This window comes from Monodon monoceros, unplaced genomic scaffold (assembly GCF_005190385.1).
Source record: "Monodon monoceros isolate NGI ecotype Baffin Bay Population unplaced genomic scaffold, NGI_Narwhal_1 Super_Scaffold_18, whole genome shotgun sequence".
Classification (NCBI taxonomy): domain Eukaryota; kingdom Metazoa; phylum Chordata; class Mammalia; order Artiodactyla; family Monodontidae; genus Monodon; species Monodon monoceros.
The window spans coordinates 75,690,293-75,705,229 of record NW_021703774.1 but is presented as its reverse complement, the minus strand read 5'-3'; the positions used below and the strand labels follow the sequence as shown (position 1 = coordinate 75,705,229).

At 39.7% G+C, this 14,937-nt stretch overlaps 1 protein-coding gene across 1 annotated transcript in view; it reads left to right on the top strand.

Moving 5' to 3' along the window:
• Positions 1–14,937, top strand: part of LOC114898341 (myomegalin-like) — a 109,175-nt gene that overhangs the window by 55,805 nt on the left and 38,433 nt on the right. Inside the window, exon 3 of the mRNA XM_029227670.1 lies at positions 1,467–1,612. Within this exon, the coding sequence (XP_029083503.1) occupies positions 1,467–1,612 (146 nt within the window). The remainder of the gene's footprint in view (positions 1–1,466; positions 1,613–14,937) is intronic.

Genomic DNA, 14,937 nt, shown 5'->3' with positions numbered 1-14,937 from the left:
TTTACTCTCTGGCCCTTTAAGAAAACGTTTGCCCACTCAAGGCTTAAAACAACAATGGTTTATTATTTCTCACAATCCTGGATGTTAGCAAACTGGGCATTTCTTCTGTTGGTCTCACTTGGGATCACTCAAATAATCTGACAGCTTTTTTTTTTAACGTCTTTATTGGAGTATAATTGCTTTACAATGGCGTGTTAACTTCTGCTTTATAACAAAGTGAATCAGCTATACGTATACATATATCCCCATATCTCCTCCCTCTTGCGTCTCCCTCCACCCTCCCTATCCCACCCCTCTAGGTCGTCACAAAGCATCGGGCTGATCTCCCTGTGCTATGTAGCAGCTTCCCACTAGCCATCCATTTTACATTTGGTAGTGTATATATGTCAGTGCTACTCTCTCACTTCGTCCCAGCTTCCCCTTCCCACCCACCGTGTCCTCAAGTCCATTCTCTACGTCTGCGTCTTTATTCCTGCCCTGCCCCTAACTTCATCAGTACCGTTTTTTTTTAGGGTATTTGTTTTTCTCTTTCTGACTTACTTCGATCTGTATGACAGACTCTAGGTCCATCCACCTCATTACAAATAACTCAGTTTTGTTCCTTTTTATGGCTGGGTAATATTCCATTGTATATATGTGCCACATCTTCTTTATCCATTCATCTGTCAATGGACATTTAGGTTGCTTCTATTTCCCGGCTATTGTAAATAGAGCTGCAGTGAACATTTTGGTACATGACTCTTTTTGAATTATGGTTTTCTCAGGGTATATGCCCAGTAGTGGGTTTGCTGGGTCATATGGTAGTTCTATTTTTAGTTTTTTAAGGAACCTCCATACTGTTCTCCACAGTGGCTCTATCAATTTACATTCCCACCAACAGTGCAAGAGGGTTCCCTTTTCTCCACACCCTCTCCAACGTTTATTGTTTCTACCATCTGACAGCTTGACTGGGAATGAGGGTCCGAGACAGCCTTTCTCAAGTGTCTGGCAGTGGTGACTAGCATCTTCATTCCCCCTGTACTTGGCCTTTCCTCCCCCTGAAAGGTAGTCTGGGCTTCCTCACAACAAGGTGGTCTTGGGGTTTTAGGAAGGCAAGAACAGAAATGCAAGGCCTCTCAAGGCCTAGTCTCCTGAACGCATCCAACAGCAGCATTTTCATCACATTCTCTAGGTCAAAACAAGTCACTAAGTCAACCCAGATTCAAGGGGTAGAGAAATAGACCCCACTTTTTGATGGCAGGAGAAGGAACATCACATGACAAAGGTGTGTGGACATAACCTAGTGTGCTGTGCTGGGGACCACTACTAATATGATCTACCACAGGCTATTGTATGTGAACTGCTTCTCTGTGGCCTAAAATTGGTTCATATTTTGCAGAAACCAAATTCTGCTGGAACATGCAGGTTGGGATGATCATAATGCCACTATTTTTATAAAATTTTCTATCGTTCTGTTTCACTGGCAGCTTTTCTTAGTGACACCAAAGATCGAGGCCCTCCAGCGCAGTCACAGACCTGGAGAAGTGGTGAGAAGGTCCCCTTTGGGCATTCCTTGAGAGCATTTGAAAGACCCCTTCAGGTGCAGACCCAGGCTCTTCGAGACTTTGAGAGGGTAAGTCACATTGGTGGATAATTGTTATCCCAGTTAGAAGGAGTATCAGGGGATAGTGGTGTCTTATAAAAGTATGACCCATAATTTAGCTTGAATTATGGGTATTCTTATCAAAATGTTGTCTCTTTCAATAGCATTTATCCCAATAAGCTTAGGCACTGTTAGCTATATGCTGAGCACTGTGGTTAATGGGCAATTGCCTGTACCACTATTTCTGTCTTAACATTTTTACCCCTGGTTTACTTCTCAGATAAATTTAGGAAGTTTAAATGGCACCCCGAGAATCTGTAGGTGGGCCATAGTGAGCCCAGGACACCTAGTCAGTCGGTTGGCATTATATGCTCTGCTGCTGGCTTGGACCACTCTGGATATCTGGATACCGTCTGCAGCATGAGGTGGCTCAGCCACAGCCATTTGCTTCTCAACAAGAATCTGGCATTGTTGCTTGAAACTCCTGATTTAACTCTTGAAGTGCTCTGTATCTTGATAGGTTTATCCTTAGATTTGGCCAAAAGCCAAATTACTGACAATGTAATACAGGCCCCCAGCTCCCTGTGCCCTGGTTTGATCCAAGGAGGTCTGCACAATAGAACCTATCTACTGGAACCTATCTGCGGGCTGGAAAGAACACCCAGGATTTCTTACATCCCTGTGTGCTAAAAAAGGAAACAGCTCTTTGGTGCCCCCTGGGGGTTGCCCAGGAATCAGGACACACATATATACTGTGTAAAAATGCCCTGAGATGTGTGGGTTTCTTTCATTCTTGAATTGATAGCTTTTGTTATATAAAATAAAAATTCCATTTTCAAAAAAAGGTTAATAAAGTAGTGTTGACATGCGTTTACCCTGTCTTCTTTCAATTTGTAAATAGAAATGTTTCACTAGGACCTAATGTACATCCTACCAGACATTCCTGTGGGCAAAGAATGTGTTCCATATAATGTGTGCCTGAGAATCTAAACAGCCTACTCTTGGTTTTTGTGCTCAGAGTTGTCATGGCCACCGTTTTTGTTTTTTTTTTTTAAAAAAGACAGAGTTTGCAGGAATATTAAGTGGTTTTGAAGACTAACCCTCTGAACAGCTGTGGTGCTTGTGGTAGGAGTGGGGGCAGTACCACCCACCCCCTTCCTCTTTTCCGCCTTTTGCATCTGCTGCAGTGCAGAAAGGGTGAGCAGAGCTGTGGCACTCCCCAAAGCTGTGAGGGTGCTCTCTGAAAGGCAGTCTGCCTGCATGTTCCTTTTGGTGGAGAGGTGATTTGGATCATAGAAATGAAGGGTGTCACCTCTACCGATCAGATGAATGCCCAGGTGCTGTGGGAGAGGGAAAATAATGGGCTGAGCTGGGTGATGAGCAGAGGTCAGCTGACTTTCAACTGTGGAGTCCTAAGTCTTTTTCTCTGAGCAATAAGGTCTAATATCGCTGGTTAGTCCTTACCCCTCAATGCTGGGAACCACTGACAGAAACCAAGGTAAGATGCAGAGAAAAGGCCAATAAGAGATATTTTACATGTCTCTCCCCTATGTGTCAAGCAATATATAAATAACAATGAGGCTACAGCACATGCATTTGTCAGAATGGTCATTGTCAGTAAACCAAGCTGTGACCTGCTCACAGGTCTGTTCATTCTTACATCCATTCATCCATCCATTCATTCTGTAGACTTTGAATGATAGCACCTGCTGTATGAAGAATCTCCATGAAAGGATTTGAAAATTAGAGGAAACATTAGTTAGAAAAAAAAATGTAGGAGGGAGAGTGACACATTCCAATGTCCCACCCTAAAAACTGGTAAAACACTAAATAACATGATATTTTCTCTAAAGTTTAAATCATGCATTCAGTAGCCTTGGGATAAAGGATGAGATCTGTACTCGGAAAGGGGAAAGGGACATATTAAAGGCTTGTGCCAGAGAAAGGTTAGCTCCTCCAGGGCATGAAGCAGATGTCAAAGAGATACAGGCCTGGCCTGGGCAGCCAGGAGTCCATCTGTCTTAGTCAATTCAGGCTACTATAACTCAGACTGGGTAGCTTATAAACAACAGAAATTTATTTCTGACAGTCCTGGAGGCTGGAAGTCCAAGATCAGGGCACCAGCATGGTTACCTTCTGGTGAAGGCCCTCTTACTGGTTCATAGCTGATGCCTTTTCACTATGTTCTTACATGGCAGAAGGGGCTAGGGATCTTTCTGAAGCTTCTTTTATAAGACATGAAACCCAAAGGCCCATCTCCTAATACAGTACCATCATCTTTGAGGTTTAGGATTTCAGCATGTGAATGGAGGCAAGGGGGACACATTCAGACCATGGCACCATCCTTACTTCACTTATCCCTGCAACAAATACTTGATCACTTCAAATAAGATGCTATTCCTATCCTTAGTAATAGTCTATTGGGAAGTACAGACACTGCATTACTTACAATATAAGGTGTCCTTATGGTAAAGATAAGGACAGTGTATGCTGAGATCTTGAGAGAGAATATTTAATTTTATTAAAGGACAGAGAAGGGCCTCCTACAAGAGGACACCTCTCATGGGGCTGCACATTTAGTGACGTCTTCAAAGTTCAGTTAGATTTTACCAGTTAGAAAAGGAGATTATAATATTCTGGACAAAGGGGAAATTTGGGTGAAAGGAAGAGAAGTATGTTCATGTATAGATCTGATAAGAGACTGGGATAGAGGGATGCTATGGTCTGAATGTTTGTGTTCGCTCAAAATTCATGTGTTGAGATACTAACCCCTAAAGGTGATGGCATTGGGAGGTGGGGCCTTTGGAAGGTGCTTAAGTCATGAGGGTGGAGCCCTCATGGATGAGATTAGTGCCTTATGAAAGAGGCTCCAGAGAGATTCCTAGCCCCTTCCACCATGGAGGATACAAGAATTCTGTGACCCAGAAGAGAACGCTCACATGACCAGGCTGGCACCATGATCTTTGACTTCCACCCTCCAGAACTGTGAGAAATAAACTTCAGTTGTTTATAAGCTACCCTGTCTGTGGTATTTTCTTAAAGCAGCCTGAACAGACTTAGTCAAGGGAGGTATGGAGGGAGACTTAGAACAAGGAAAGAGGAAGTTTATAGCAATACAATCCTACCTTAAGAAACAGGAAACATCTCGAATAAACAACCTAACCTTGCACCTAAAGCAATTAGAGAAAGAAGAACAAAAACACCCCAAAGTTAGCAGAAGGAAAGAAATCATAAAGATCAGATCAGAAATAAATGAAAAAGAAATGAAGGAAACGATAGCAAAGATCAATAAAACTAAAAGCTGGTTCTTTGAGAAGATAAACAAAATTGATAACCCATTAGCCAGACTCATCAAGAAAAAATGGGAGAAGACTCAAATCAATAGAATTAGAAATGAAAAAGGAGAAGTAACAACTGACACTGCAGAAATACAAAAGATCATGAGAGATTACTACAAGCAACTCTATGCCAATAAAATGGCCAACCTGGAAGAAATGGACAAATTCTTAGAAATGCACAACCTGCCAAGACTGAATCAGGAAGAAATAGAAAATATGAACAGACCAATCACAAGCACTGAAATTGAAACTGTGATTAAAAATCTTCCAACAAACAAAAGTCCAGGACCAGATGGCTTCACAGGCGAATTCTATCAAACATTTAGAGAAGAGCTAACACCTATCCTTCTCAAACTCTTCCAAAATATAGCAGAGGGAGGAGCACTCCCAAACTCATTCTACGAGGCCACCATCACCCTGATACCAAAAACAGACAAGGATGTCACAAAGAAAGAAAACTACAGGCCAATATCACTGATGAACATAGATGCAAAAATCCTCAACAAAATACTAGCAAACAGAATCCAACAGCACATTAAAAGGATGATACATCATGATCAAGTGGGGTTTATTCCAGGAATGCAAGGATTCTTCAATATACGCAAATCAATCAACGTGATACACCATATTAACAAATTGAAGGAGAAAAACCATATGATCATCTCAATAGATGCAGAGAAAGCTTTTGACAAAATTCAACACCCATTTATGATAAAAACCCTGCAGAAAGTAGGCATAGAGGGAACTTTCCTCAACATAATAAAGGCCATATATGACAAACCCACAGCCAACATCGTCCTCAGTGGTGAAAAACTGAAAGCATTTCCACTAAGATCAGGAAAAAGACAAGGTTGCCCACTCTCACCACTCTTATTCAACATAGTTTTGGAAGTTTTAGCCACAGCAATTAGAGAACAAAAGGAAATGAAAGGAATCCAAATCAGAAAAGAAGAAGTAAAGCTGTCACTGTTTGCAGATGACATGATACTATACATAGAGAATCCTAAAGATGCTACCAGAAAACTACTAGAGCTAATCAATGAATTTGGTAAAGTAGCAGGATACAAAATTAATGCACAGAAATCTCTGGCATTCCTATACACTAATGATGAAAAATCTGAAAGTGAAATCAAGAAAACACTCCCATTTACCATTGCAACATAAAGGATAAAATATCTAGGAATAAACCTACCTAAGAGACAAAAGACCTGTATGCAGAAAATTGTAAGACACTGATGAAAGAAATTAAAGATGATACAAATAGATGGAGAGATATACCATGTTCTTGGATTGGAAGAATCAAAATTGTGAAAATGACTCTACTACCCAAAGCAATCTACAGATTCAATGCAATCCCTATAAAACTACCACTGGCATTTTTCACAGAACTAGAACAAAAAATTTCACAACTTGTATGGAAACAAAAAAGACCCCGAATAGACAAAGCAATCTTGAGAATGAATAACAGAGCTGGAGGAATCAGGCTCCCTGACTTCAGACTATACTACAAAGCTACAGTAATCAAGACAATATGGTACTGGCACAAAAACAGAAAACCAGATCAATGGAACAGGATAGAAAGCCCAGAGATAAACCCATGCACATATGGTCACCTTATCTTTGATAAAGGAGGCAGGAATATACAGTGGAGAAAGGACAGCCTCTTCAATAAGTGGTGCTGGGGAAAATGGAGAGGTACATATAAAAGTATGAGATTAGATCACTCCCTAACACCATACACAAAAATAAGCTCAAAATGGATTAAAGACCTAAATGTAAGGCCAGAAACTATCAAACTCTTAGAGGAAAACATAGGCAGAACACTCTATGACATAAATCACAGCAAGATCCTTTTTGACCCACCTCCTAGAGTAATGGAAATAAAAACAAAAATAAACAAATGGGACCTAATGAAACTTCAAAGCTTATGCACAGCAAAGGAAACCATAAATAAGACCAAAAGACAATCCTCAGAATGGGAGAATATATTTGCAAATGAAGCAACTGACAAAGGATTAATCTCCAAAATTTACAAGCAGCTCATACAGCTCAAAATCAAAAAAACAAACAAACCAATCCAAAAATGGGCAGAAGACCTAAATAGACATTTCTCCAAAGAAGATATACAGATTGCCAACAAACACATGAAAGGATGCTCAACATCACTAATCATTAGAGAAATGCAAATCAAAACTACAATGAGATATCATCTCACACCTATCAGAATAGCCATCATCAAAAAATCTGGAAACAATAAATGCTGGAGAGGGTGTGGAGAAAAGGAAACACTCTTGCACTGCTGGTGGGAATGTGGTACAGCCACTATGGAGAACAGTATGGAGGTTCCTTAAAAAACCACAAATAGAACTACCATATGACCCAGCAATCCCACTACTGGGCATATACCCTGAGAAAACTGTAATTCAAAAAGAGTCATGTACCAAAACATTCATTGCAGCTCTAATTACAATAGCCAGGAGATGGAAACAACCTAAGTGTCCATCATCGGATGAATAGATAAAGAAGATGTGGCACATATATACAATGGAATATTACTCAGCCATAAAAAGAAACGAAACTGAGTTATTTGTAGTGAGGTGGATGGACCTAGAGTCTGTCATACAGAGTGAAGTAAGTCAGAAAGAGAAAGACAAATACCATATGCTAACACATATATATGGAATCTGAGAAAAAATAAATGTCATGAAGAACCTAGGGGTAAGACGGGAATAATGACACAGACCTACTAGAGAATGGACTTGAGGATATTGGGAGGGGGAAGGGTAAGCTGTGACAAAGTGAGAGAGTGGCATGGACATATATAGACTACCAAACGTAAAATAGATAGCTAGTGGGAAGCAGCAGCCGCGTAGCACAAGGAGATCAGTTCGGTGCTTTGTGACCACCTGGATGGGTGGGATAGGGAGGGTGGGAGGGAGGGAGACGCAAGAGCGAGGACATATGAGAACATATGTATATGTAAAACTGATTCACTTTGTTATAAAGCAGAAACTAACACACCATTGTAAAGCAATTATACTCCAATAAAGATGTAAAAAAACACCCAAAGACTTCCAAAAAAAAAAAAGAACAAAGAAAGAAGTAATATTAAATATACTTAATCAGTAAAAATTAATTGATCAGTTAATATGATTATTTCTGAAATATTTGTTGATGGAGGAAATTCTAGGGAAAAGATCCTTTGATTCCAGAGTAAGAGATAATAGACTAAAAATGTAAATACTGGCACATTATGGATAATACATCATTGGTCAATTAACAAGTGAAAGTGACAGCATCTTTCTTCACTATATTGGTGCAGGAGGAAGGGGCAAAGGGAACAGAGCTTTGAAGATATAGTTGTCTTTCTTTTCTTTTCTTGCATTCTGTATCCCTGACCAACAGTATGAGTGGGGTTAGAGAAGGATAGGCAGGGGGAAGGGGTCAGAAATAGTGGCACAGATAAGCCTACTCAACTTTACACTGGTAGAAGTAAATTAATAGGTATTGTTTCCCATGATAAAAGAGTTTTGCTTAGTATGTATGCTTCATTTGTACTTTTTGAATGAGTGAATGATTTAACTAATTTTTAAACCTTGTCAGCTTTGTTTTAAAGGTGCTTCCCCCCGCCCCCCCGAAGATACATTGATGGAATTATCTCTATTCTTTCCAGAACTATAGGCTTGAGAAGTGGGTTAAGTGCTTCTCATAAATTGCCTTATTTTGTCTTTATAAACCTGCATGAAACAAGCATCACTGTTCCTATTTTCAAGTGAGGGAACCAGAGCTCATAGAGATTGTGACTTTTTCAGGATCATGGAGTTTAGGTACCATGATTACAAATCCTGACAGGTTGTTGGGTCGTTTTACATAGTCATATGTCAAATGGCCATAGTCATATGTTGAGAAAAATTCTTTCCTATATGTTTTCTCACTGATCACAGCACCCACCCCACCTCCAGCATCTCTGGGGTGAGCGAGACTAGAGCAGCACATAGATAGCACTAGCTAGCATGTGTTGATCACTTTGTGTGTCAAGTAGTGTGCTAAGTATGTGCAGTATCATCTCATTTAATGCTAATGGAAACCCTGTGAAGAAAGCATGATTATTACACCAGTTTACAAATCAGGAAATAAAGGCACAAAGAGTAACAAAGGAACTTACCAAGCATCTCATAATGTGCTGAGAATACTCATCATTTTTGTGACCTAAAATAGTACTTTCTATGTTGGTGGTAATAAGAGTGCTGACTCATATAGGCCTGGAATCATGAGCTCCTCCTATTTCGATGGGCACAGAGTGCAGTTCTATCTTCCCTAGGTAAACTGTAAATCCACTTTTATCTCCCAGTATTCTCCATCACATGCCTTCTATTCCATTAATTCTGAACTGCTTGCAATTCAAAGTTGTTTCATACTTCCAAGCCTTTGTTCTGGCTGTTCCCGCTGCCTAGAATAATTTTTCTCTCCTCTTCTTTACCTGGTTAAAGCCTACTCATCCTTTAAGTTTCAGTTCAGGTCCAGTTTTTTGTTTATTTGTTTTTTCTTTTTAGGATGCCTCCCCTCATTCTCCAGTCTCAAAATATATACCCAGACTCTAGGCAATTCAGAGGCGGAAAGCCTCTTTTCACCTTTTTCTAGTCTCTAGAACCTAGCATAATTCTGGTACATAGTAAGTGCTCAGTAGATGTTCATCAATTAAACTAAATTTGTTGAAAAGTGTTGAAGATTAGGTGTTATATTGGATTTGTATTCCCCCTGGCCTCTACTTCAGTATTCACTGAGTATATTCACAGTAAGTAAAATGATTCTAAAGAGGGTATTGGTATATTAATTAATTGGTTAGGATAGGAAACTGAGAAGTCAGGAAAAATACATTTATTTTTAGAAGTCCAATGTGCTATCCATTGTACTACAGAGGCAGGTGGGAAAAGTACATTTATTTTTTTATTTTTTATTTTTTTTGTGGTACGCGGGCCTCTCACCGCTGCAGCCTCTCCCGTGCGGAGCACAGCCTCCGGACGCGCAAGCTCAGCGGCCATGGCTCACGGGCCTAGCCGCTCCGCGGCATGTGGGATCTTCCCGCACCAGGGCACGAACCCGTGTCCCCTGCATCGGCAGGCAGACTCCCAACCACTGCGCCAGCAGGGAAGCCCAGCACATTTATTTTTAATGGTGAGGTTTAAGGGAGATAACTGTCTACCTAAACTGGGATCATAAAATGTAAAGTAAGAGAAAGAAGCAGAGACCTTTTGAAATATTGGACAGGATTTATTAAGAAGGTCATAATAATAGCTAATAATAATATGTATTGAGTGTTTATTAAACACTAGGCACTTTTTAGACATTTAACACATTTTATTTCAGCTCTTTTTCAGTTCATTTTCCTAACTTATGAGATAGATATTAGATATTATATTACATCCATTATATGAGTGAAGAGACCAAGACTCAAAGAACTTGATGAAAGCTATTACAGGTATAAAGTGGCAGAGCCAAGATAATTCCAAGAGTCAAGGTTCTTGGGGAAATGAGAGGACCATTCAGAGGAGAGGTTACATTAGTGCAATGTGTGCAATTTGGTTCTATGCAGAGAATCAAAATGGCAAATACTATATATAGAAAAGCCATGGAAAGGGCAGGGGTCTGTGGCTTTAAGGTCTAGAGGAGGCCTCCACTGCCCTCCCCTGTTTACACATTTTCTAATAATGCTGTCTTTAACATGAAAATGCCAACAAGACCAGCTGCAGTGTTTGCTTAATTATAGTCTGAAGCTAGCTTTTCTGGGCAGTCTGAATCCAACCACAGTGAGTCAGCCTGTTGAGGCCCCACCCACCCTGGCAAATTTTTCCACTTGGGTCTTGAAGCCTGGGGGGGTGGGGGGTGGGAAGTGAGTCCTAAAAGGGACTTTTCTACCTTTATGGAGATCTGAGTTATCACGGCCTGGGTTTCCTGTTCTAGTTTAGGTGAGTCTGGGTCATGTGACTTCTGCCTTTAGGTCCAGCCATTTCAAGTGCTTCTTGAGTTTCTCTTTAATTACAGCCTTGGCAAATGAAAGCTACTGGTGAAGTACATTTTCTTTCTTTTTCTTTTTTTGAAAATGGCATTTATGTTCCTCAAACCACAGTGCCCCAAGCATACTGGTTTTGGTTTCACTAGTGTCTTGAGACTTTCAAAAAGTTATTAGATGAGAAGGGAAGGGGGGATAAATCTGAAACTTTCTGCAATCATAAGCACAGGATTTTTTCTTTCTTGTTAAACATGACTTTTCAGAAGGATTCCACAGAGCTTCGGCAACATTTTCATTCCTAAGCAACACTGCCAAAAATAGGCATCAGATCAATCACATTTTTCTTAAGAACTATGAATAAAAGCAATGATTCTGAGTGCTGTAGAGGATGCAGAGATGTATATGAGTTACCATTCTCGGAGAGCATACACTCTGATTAGAACATAAGAAATTTAAATTACACGAAATTTAATTTAAATAACATCTAAGGCACCAGTGGAAGCGATCACAAGATTAGAGTAATTGCCAATCAAATGTATGTCTTTAAAATCCAGTCGTTAGGGGCTTCCCTGGTGGCGCAGTGGTTGAGAGTCCGCCTGCCGATGCGGGGGACACGGGTTCGTGCCCTGGTCCGGGAAGATCCCACATCCCACATGCCACAGAGCGTCTGTGCCCGTGAGCCATGGCCGCTGAGCCTGCGCGTCTGGAGCGGGAGAGGCTACAACAGTGAGAGGCCCACATACCTCGAAAAAAAAAAAAACCTAGATGTTAGGACAAAACATTTTTTCTAATTTGTATTCATACGTATCGGTAAACTTTACAAAGTTATAAATATTGGTTCACATTTGGTTACACAATTAACAAAGTAACTTTATCAAAAAGAATGAAATTACAAAAATTGAACAACCCTGAAAGTTCTGGAAGGTATGGTTACCAACACAGAAAAGAGCAATCACTTCCACAGAAAAAATGGCACTTGAATGAGAAAAATCCTTATTTTTTGTTATCTCCTCTCTGTGTCCTCATTAGAACTTGTTGCCTTCTCCTCTTCACTCTAGGAAGAGAAGCTCTGTCTTTCTCCCTATGGACTTGAGGAATTTCCATTCCAATGATAAAATTTTAAAATAACAAAAATAATGTTATCAATGAATATTTATTGAGTACTACGGTGTGCAGACCTCTGTGAATGCACCTGACTTGCATTATCTTATTCAGTTCTGAAAACAGTCTTTTGAGGTTGGTACAACCATTATTTTCATTTGTACAGGGAGGGACACTGAAGCTAGGAAAAGACTAGTGATTGCTAGAAAGTGCTAGAGCTCAGAAGTGTACCAATTCCAGAACCTGAACGCTTAGCCACGATTTCATTATGCCTCTCTATGTACAGCTGCTCCCTTATTCATTTGTTTGTTCATCTACTCAGTATATGGGTACAATCTATGTGCCAGGCCTGTTCTAGCTTTTACATGCACAGTGATCAAGTATGAAAAGGTGTGTGTTGAAGGATGAATGTTTCAGTGTTTTTATACTAATAAAATATTAGAAACAATCTATTATTCATCAAGGCAAGGATTGATTATTTCAGCCATGGTACACATACAACAGAGCATCACAGAGCAATGTACTGACTTGGAAGGATATGTGTAATAATAATAACAAATTTAAGATTAAACAACAGAACGACAACAACAATTTGAATATTACATAAAATAAGATCTCTTTAAAAAAATTTATTTTTACATGATTTTTAAAGGTTACTTTCCATTTCCATTATTAAAAATATTGGCTATTTGTTATACAGCACATCCTTGAGCCTATCTTACACCCAACAGTTTGTACCTTCACTCCCCCACCCCTATACTGCCCCTCCCTCCCCACTGGTAACCACTAGTTTGTTCTCTGTGTCTGTGAGTCTGCTTCTTTTATGTTATATTCACTAGTTTGTTGTATTTTTTAGATTCCACATATAAGTGATATCATAGTATTTATAAGATCTCATTTTTGAGGGAGAAAAACTAGAAATGTCTGGAAGGATATACACCAAAATATTTAAAGTGATTAGGTCTGGGTGATAGGATTAGCCATGATTTTTACCTTCTTTATAACTTTTTGTATTATCTGAATTTTTAATAATGTGCATTCCTTTTATTTATCTAATCATTCAACAAATATTTCTGAAGTGCTTACTGTATACAACATAATGTCTTAAGCACTGCACATACAATAATGGATAGGCAAACATGGTTCCTGCCCTCAGGGAGTTTACAGATTAGCCAATTACAACAGAATGTAATCATTACAATGCTGTGGAGGCACTCAGGAGGGACCCTTACCCAGACTTTAGGGTCAGATGGGCTTCCTTTAGTAGGTAATATCTAATTCAAATCCGTACAGGCTAGTTGGAGATAGTGAAGTCAGAGCTGAATGGAAATTGAAGAGGAATGACTTTCCAGGCTGACACTGCTACCCGTGAAAAGTCCTGGAGGCAGCAGAGCAAGTTCAGCAACAGGAGGCTTTTTGTCATGGCTGGAGCACTAGAGTATAGAATGGGGTTCAAGCTGGTTTTATCTCCCCCTACCACCTGCTACTCTCGGTCAAAGCCTTATTGTTACTGCCATGGTTATTCATGGTATCACTGTGAACTCAGCTCTTATGCCTAGACAAAGTCTTAATTGTGCCTTTGAAATCACCTTCTTTCCTAGAGAAGGGTGGAGAAAGAATTAATGAAAATCTAGAAAAATAGGTGAGGCCATAAATTGACACGTTCCATCTGAATACTAAAAGCTCAGCAAATAATCTTCCTGGGTCGAACCAGCTGTGAACAAACAACACCAAGTCCTGCTCTTGTTGGTCGGGCCAAACCGTAGGAGAATCTAGTTTGGAGCCTAGGAATCCTTGGGAGCTCCCAGCATCAGTGCAGCTCAACTGTCGTTTTGCCATGGAATTCATTTAACTGTCTCTGACAGTGCTATTTCTGGCTGGGCCATTTATTTTTGGTGACCAGGGAAGTTGTTATTTGTTTTGTTTTGTTTTTATATAGTTCATAGCGCTCCAATATGATGATGACAACACCCTACTATTCCAGGATCATTGTGGGTAGCGTGGGTGTGTATCTATGGTGGGGGAAGACAGCAGGAACATCACTGGAACCCCTGCCATTTATCTACACAATGATACTGCCTAAGACAGGGTTTATTTATTGACCTGATATAATAGCTCTGTTGTTAGCTGTCTTGTCATCAGGCCACGTATTTCAAGAAAAGGCTGTGTAGAGGATGGGTATCAGTATGCTTCTGAGTTTAAGGGGAAAAAATTGAATGATATTGTTAATATTTTAGCATTTAAAGGACTGAAACTTCAGGGATTATGTTGAAATTTCAGAAACAGAGTTTCAGAAGAAAGATTTGTTTATTGTGCAACCCCAAAGAAAAAAAGCCAGATGTTTGTAGAGTTCTCAGTCTGCTTTCTGAGGCAGGCATCAACAGCTGGCTTCTGGAACACTGGACAGAAACCCTGTGTGGAAGTGAAAGGGTTGATGAGTGGAAGACCAAGTTGATTGACTTCGATTGACATTTTCCTTATTAGAATGTTCTGCAGAAGTTATGCATATTCTTCAGGGCAGCCAAATGAGTATGTTTTTCCTGTCAAAATATAGGGTGGATCATGTTTTCTTTCTGTTTTATTTAAGGACTGTAACAAAACTTTAACTTTTGATAGAACATAGTAATCCATGAGTATTTAATATTGAGGGCCACTTAAAGTATACTTTATCTAGCCTTTATGTTAGGGCCCCATAATCTAAGTAGGATTAATATACATTTAGAAATGGTCAGTTCTAAACCATTTGCTTTTAACTGAATTGAACTGAATTGAACTTGAATCTTTATCATAGAAAAATCCTTTGTAAAAGGCAAAGGACTGGATGTGTTACTTCTCACAGCTTTAGTTTCTTTCTTCTTTTTTAAATAACAGCTTTTTTGAAATGTAATTTACATACCATAAAATTC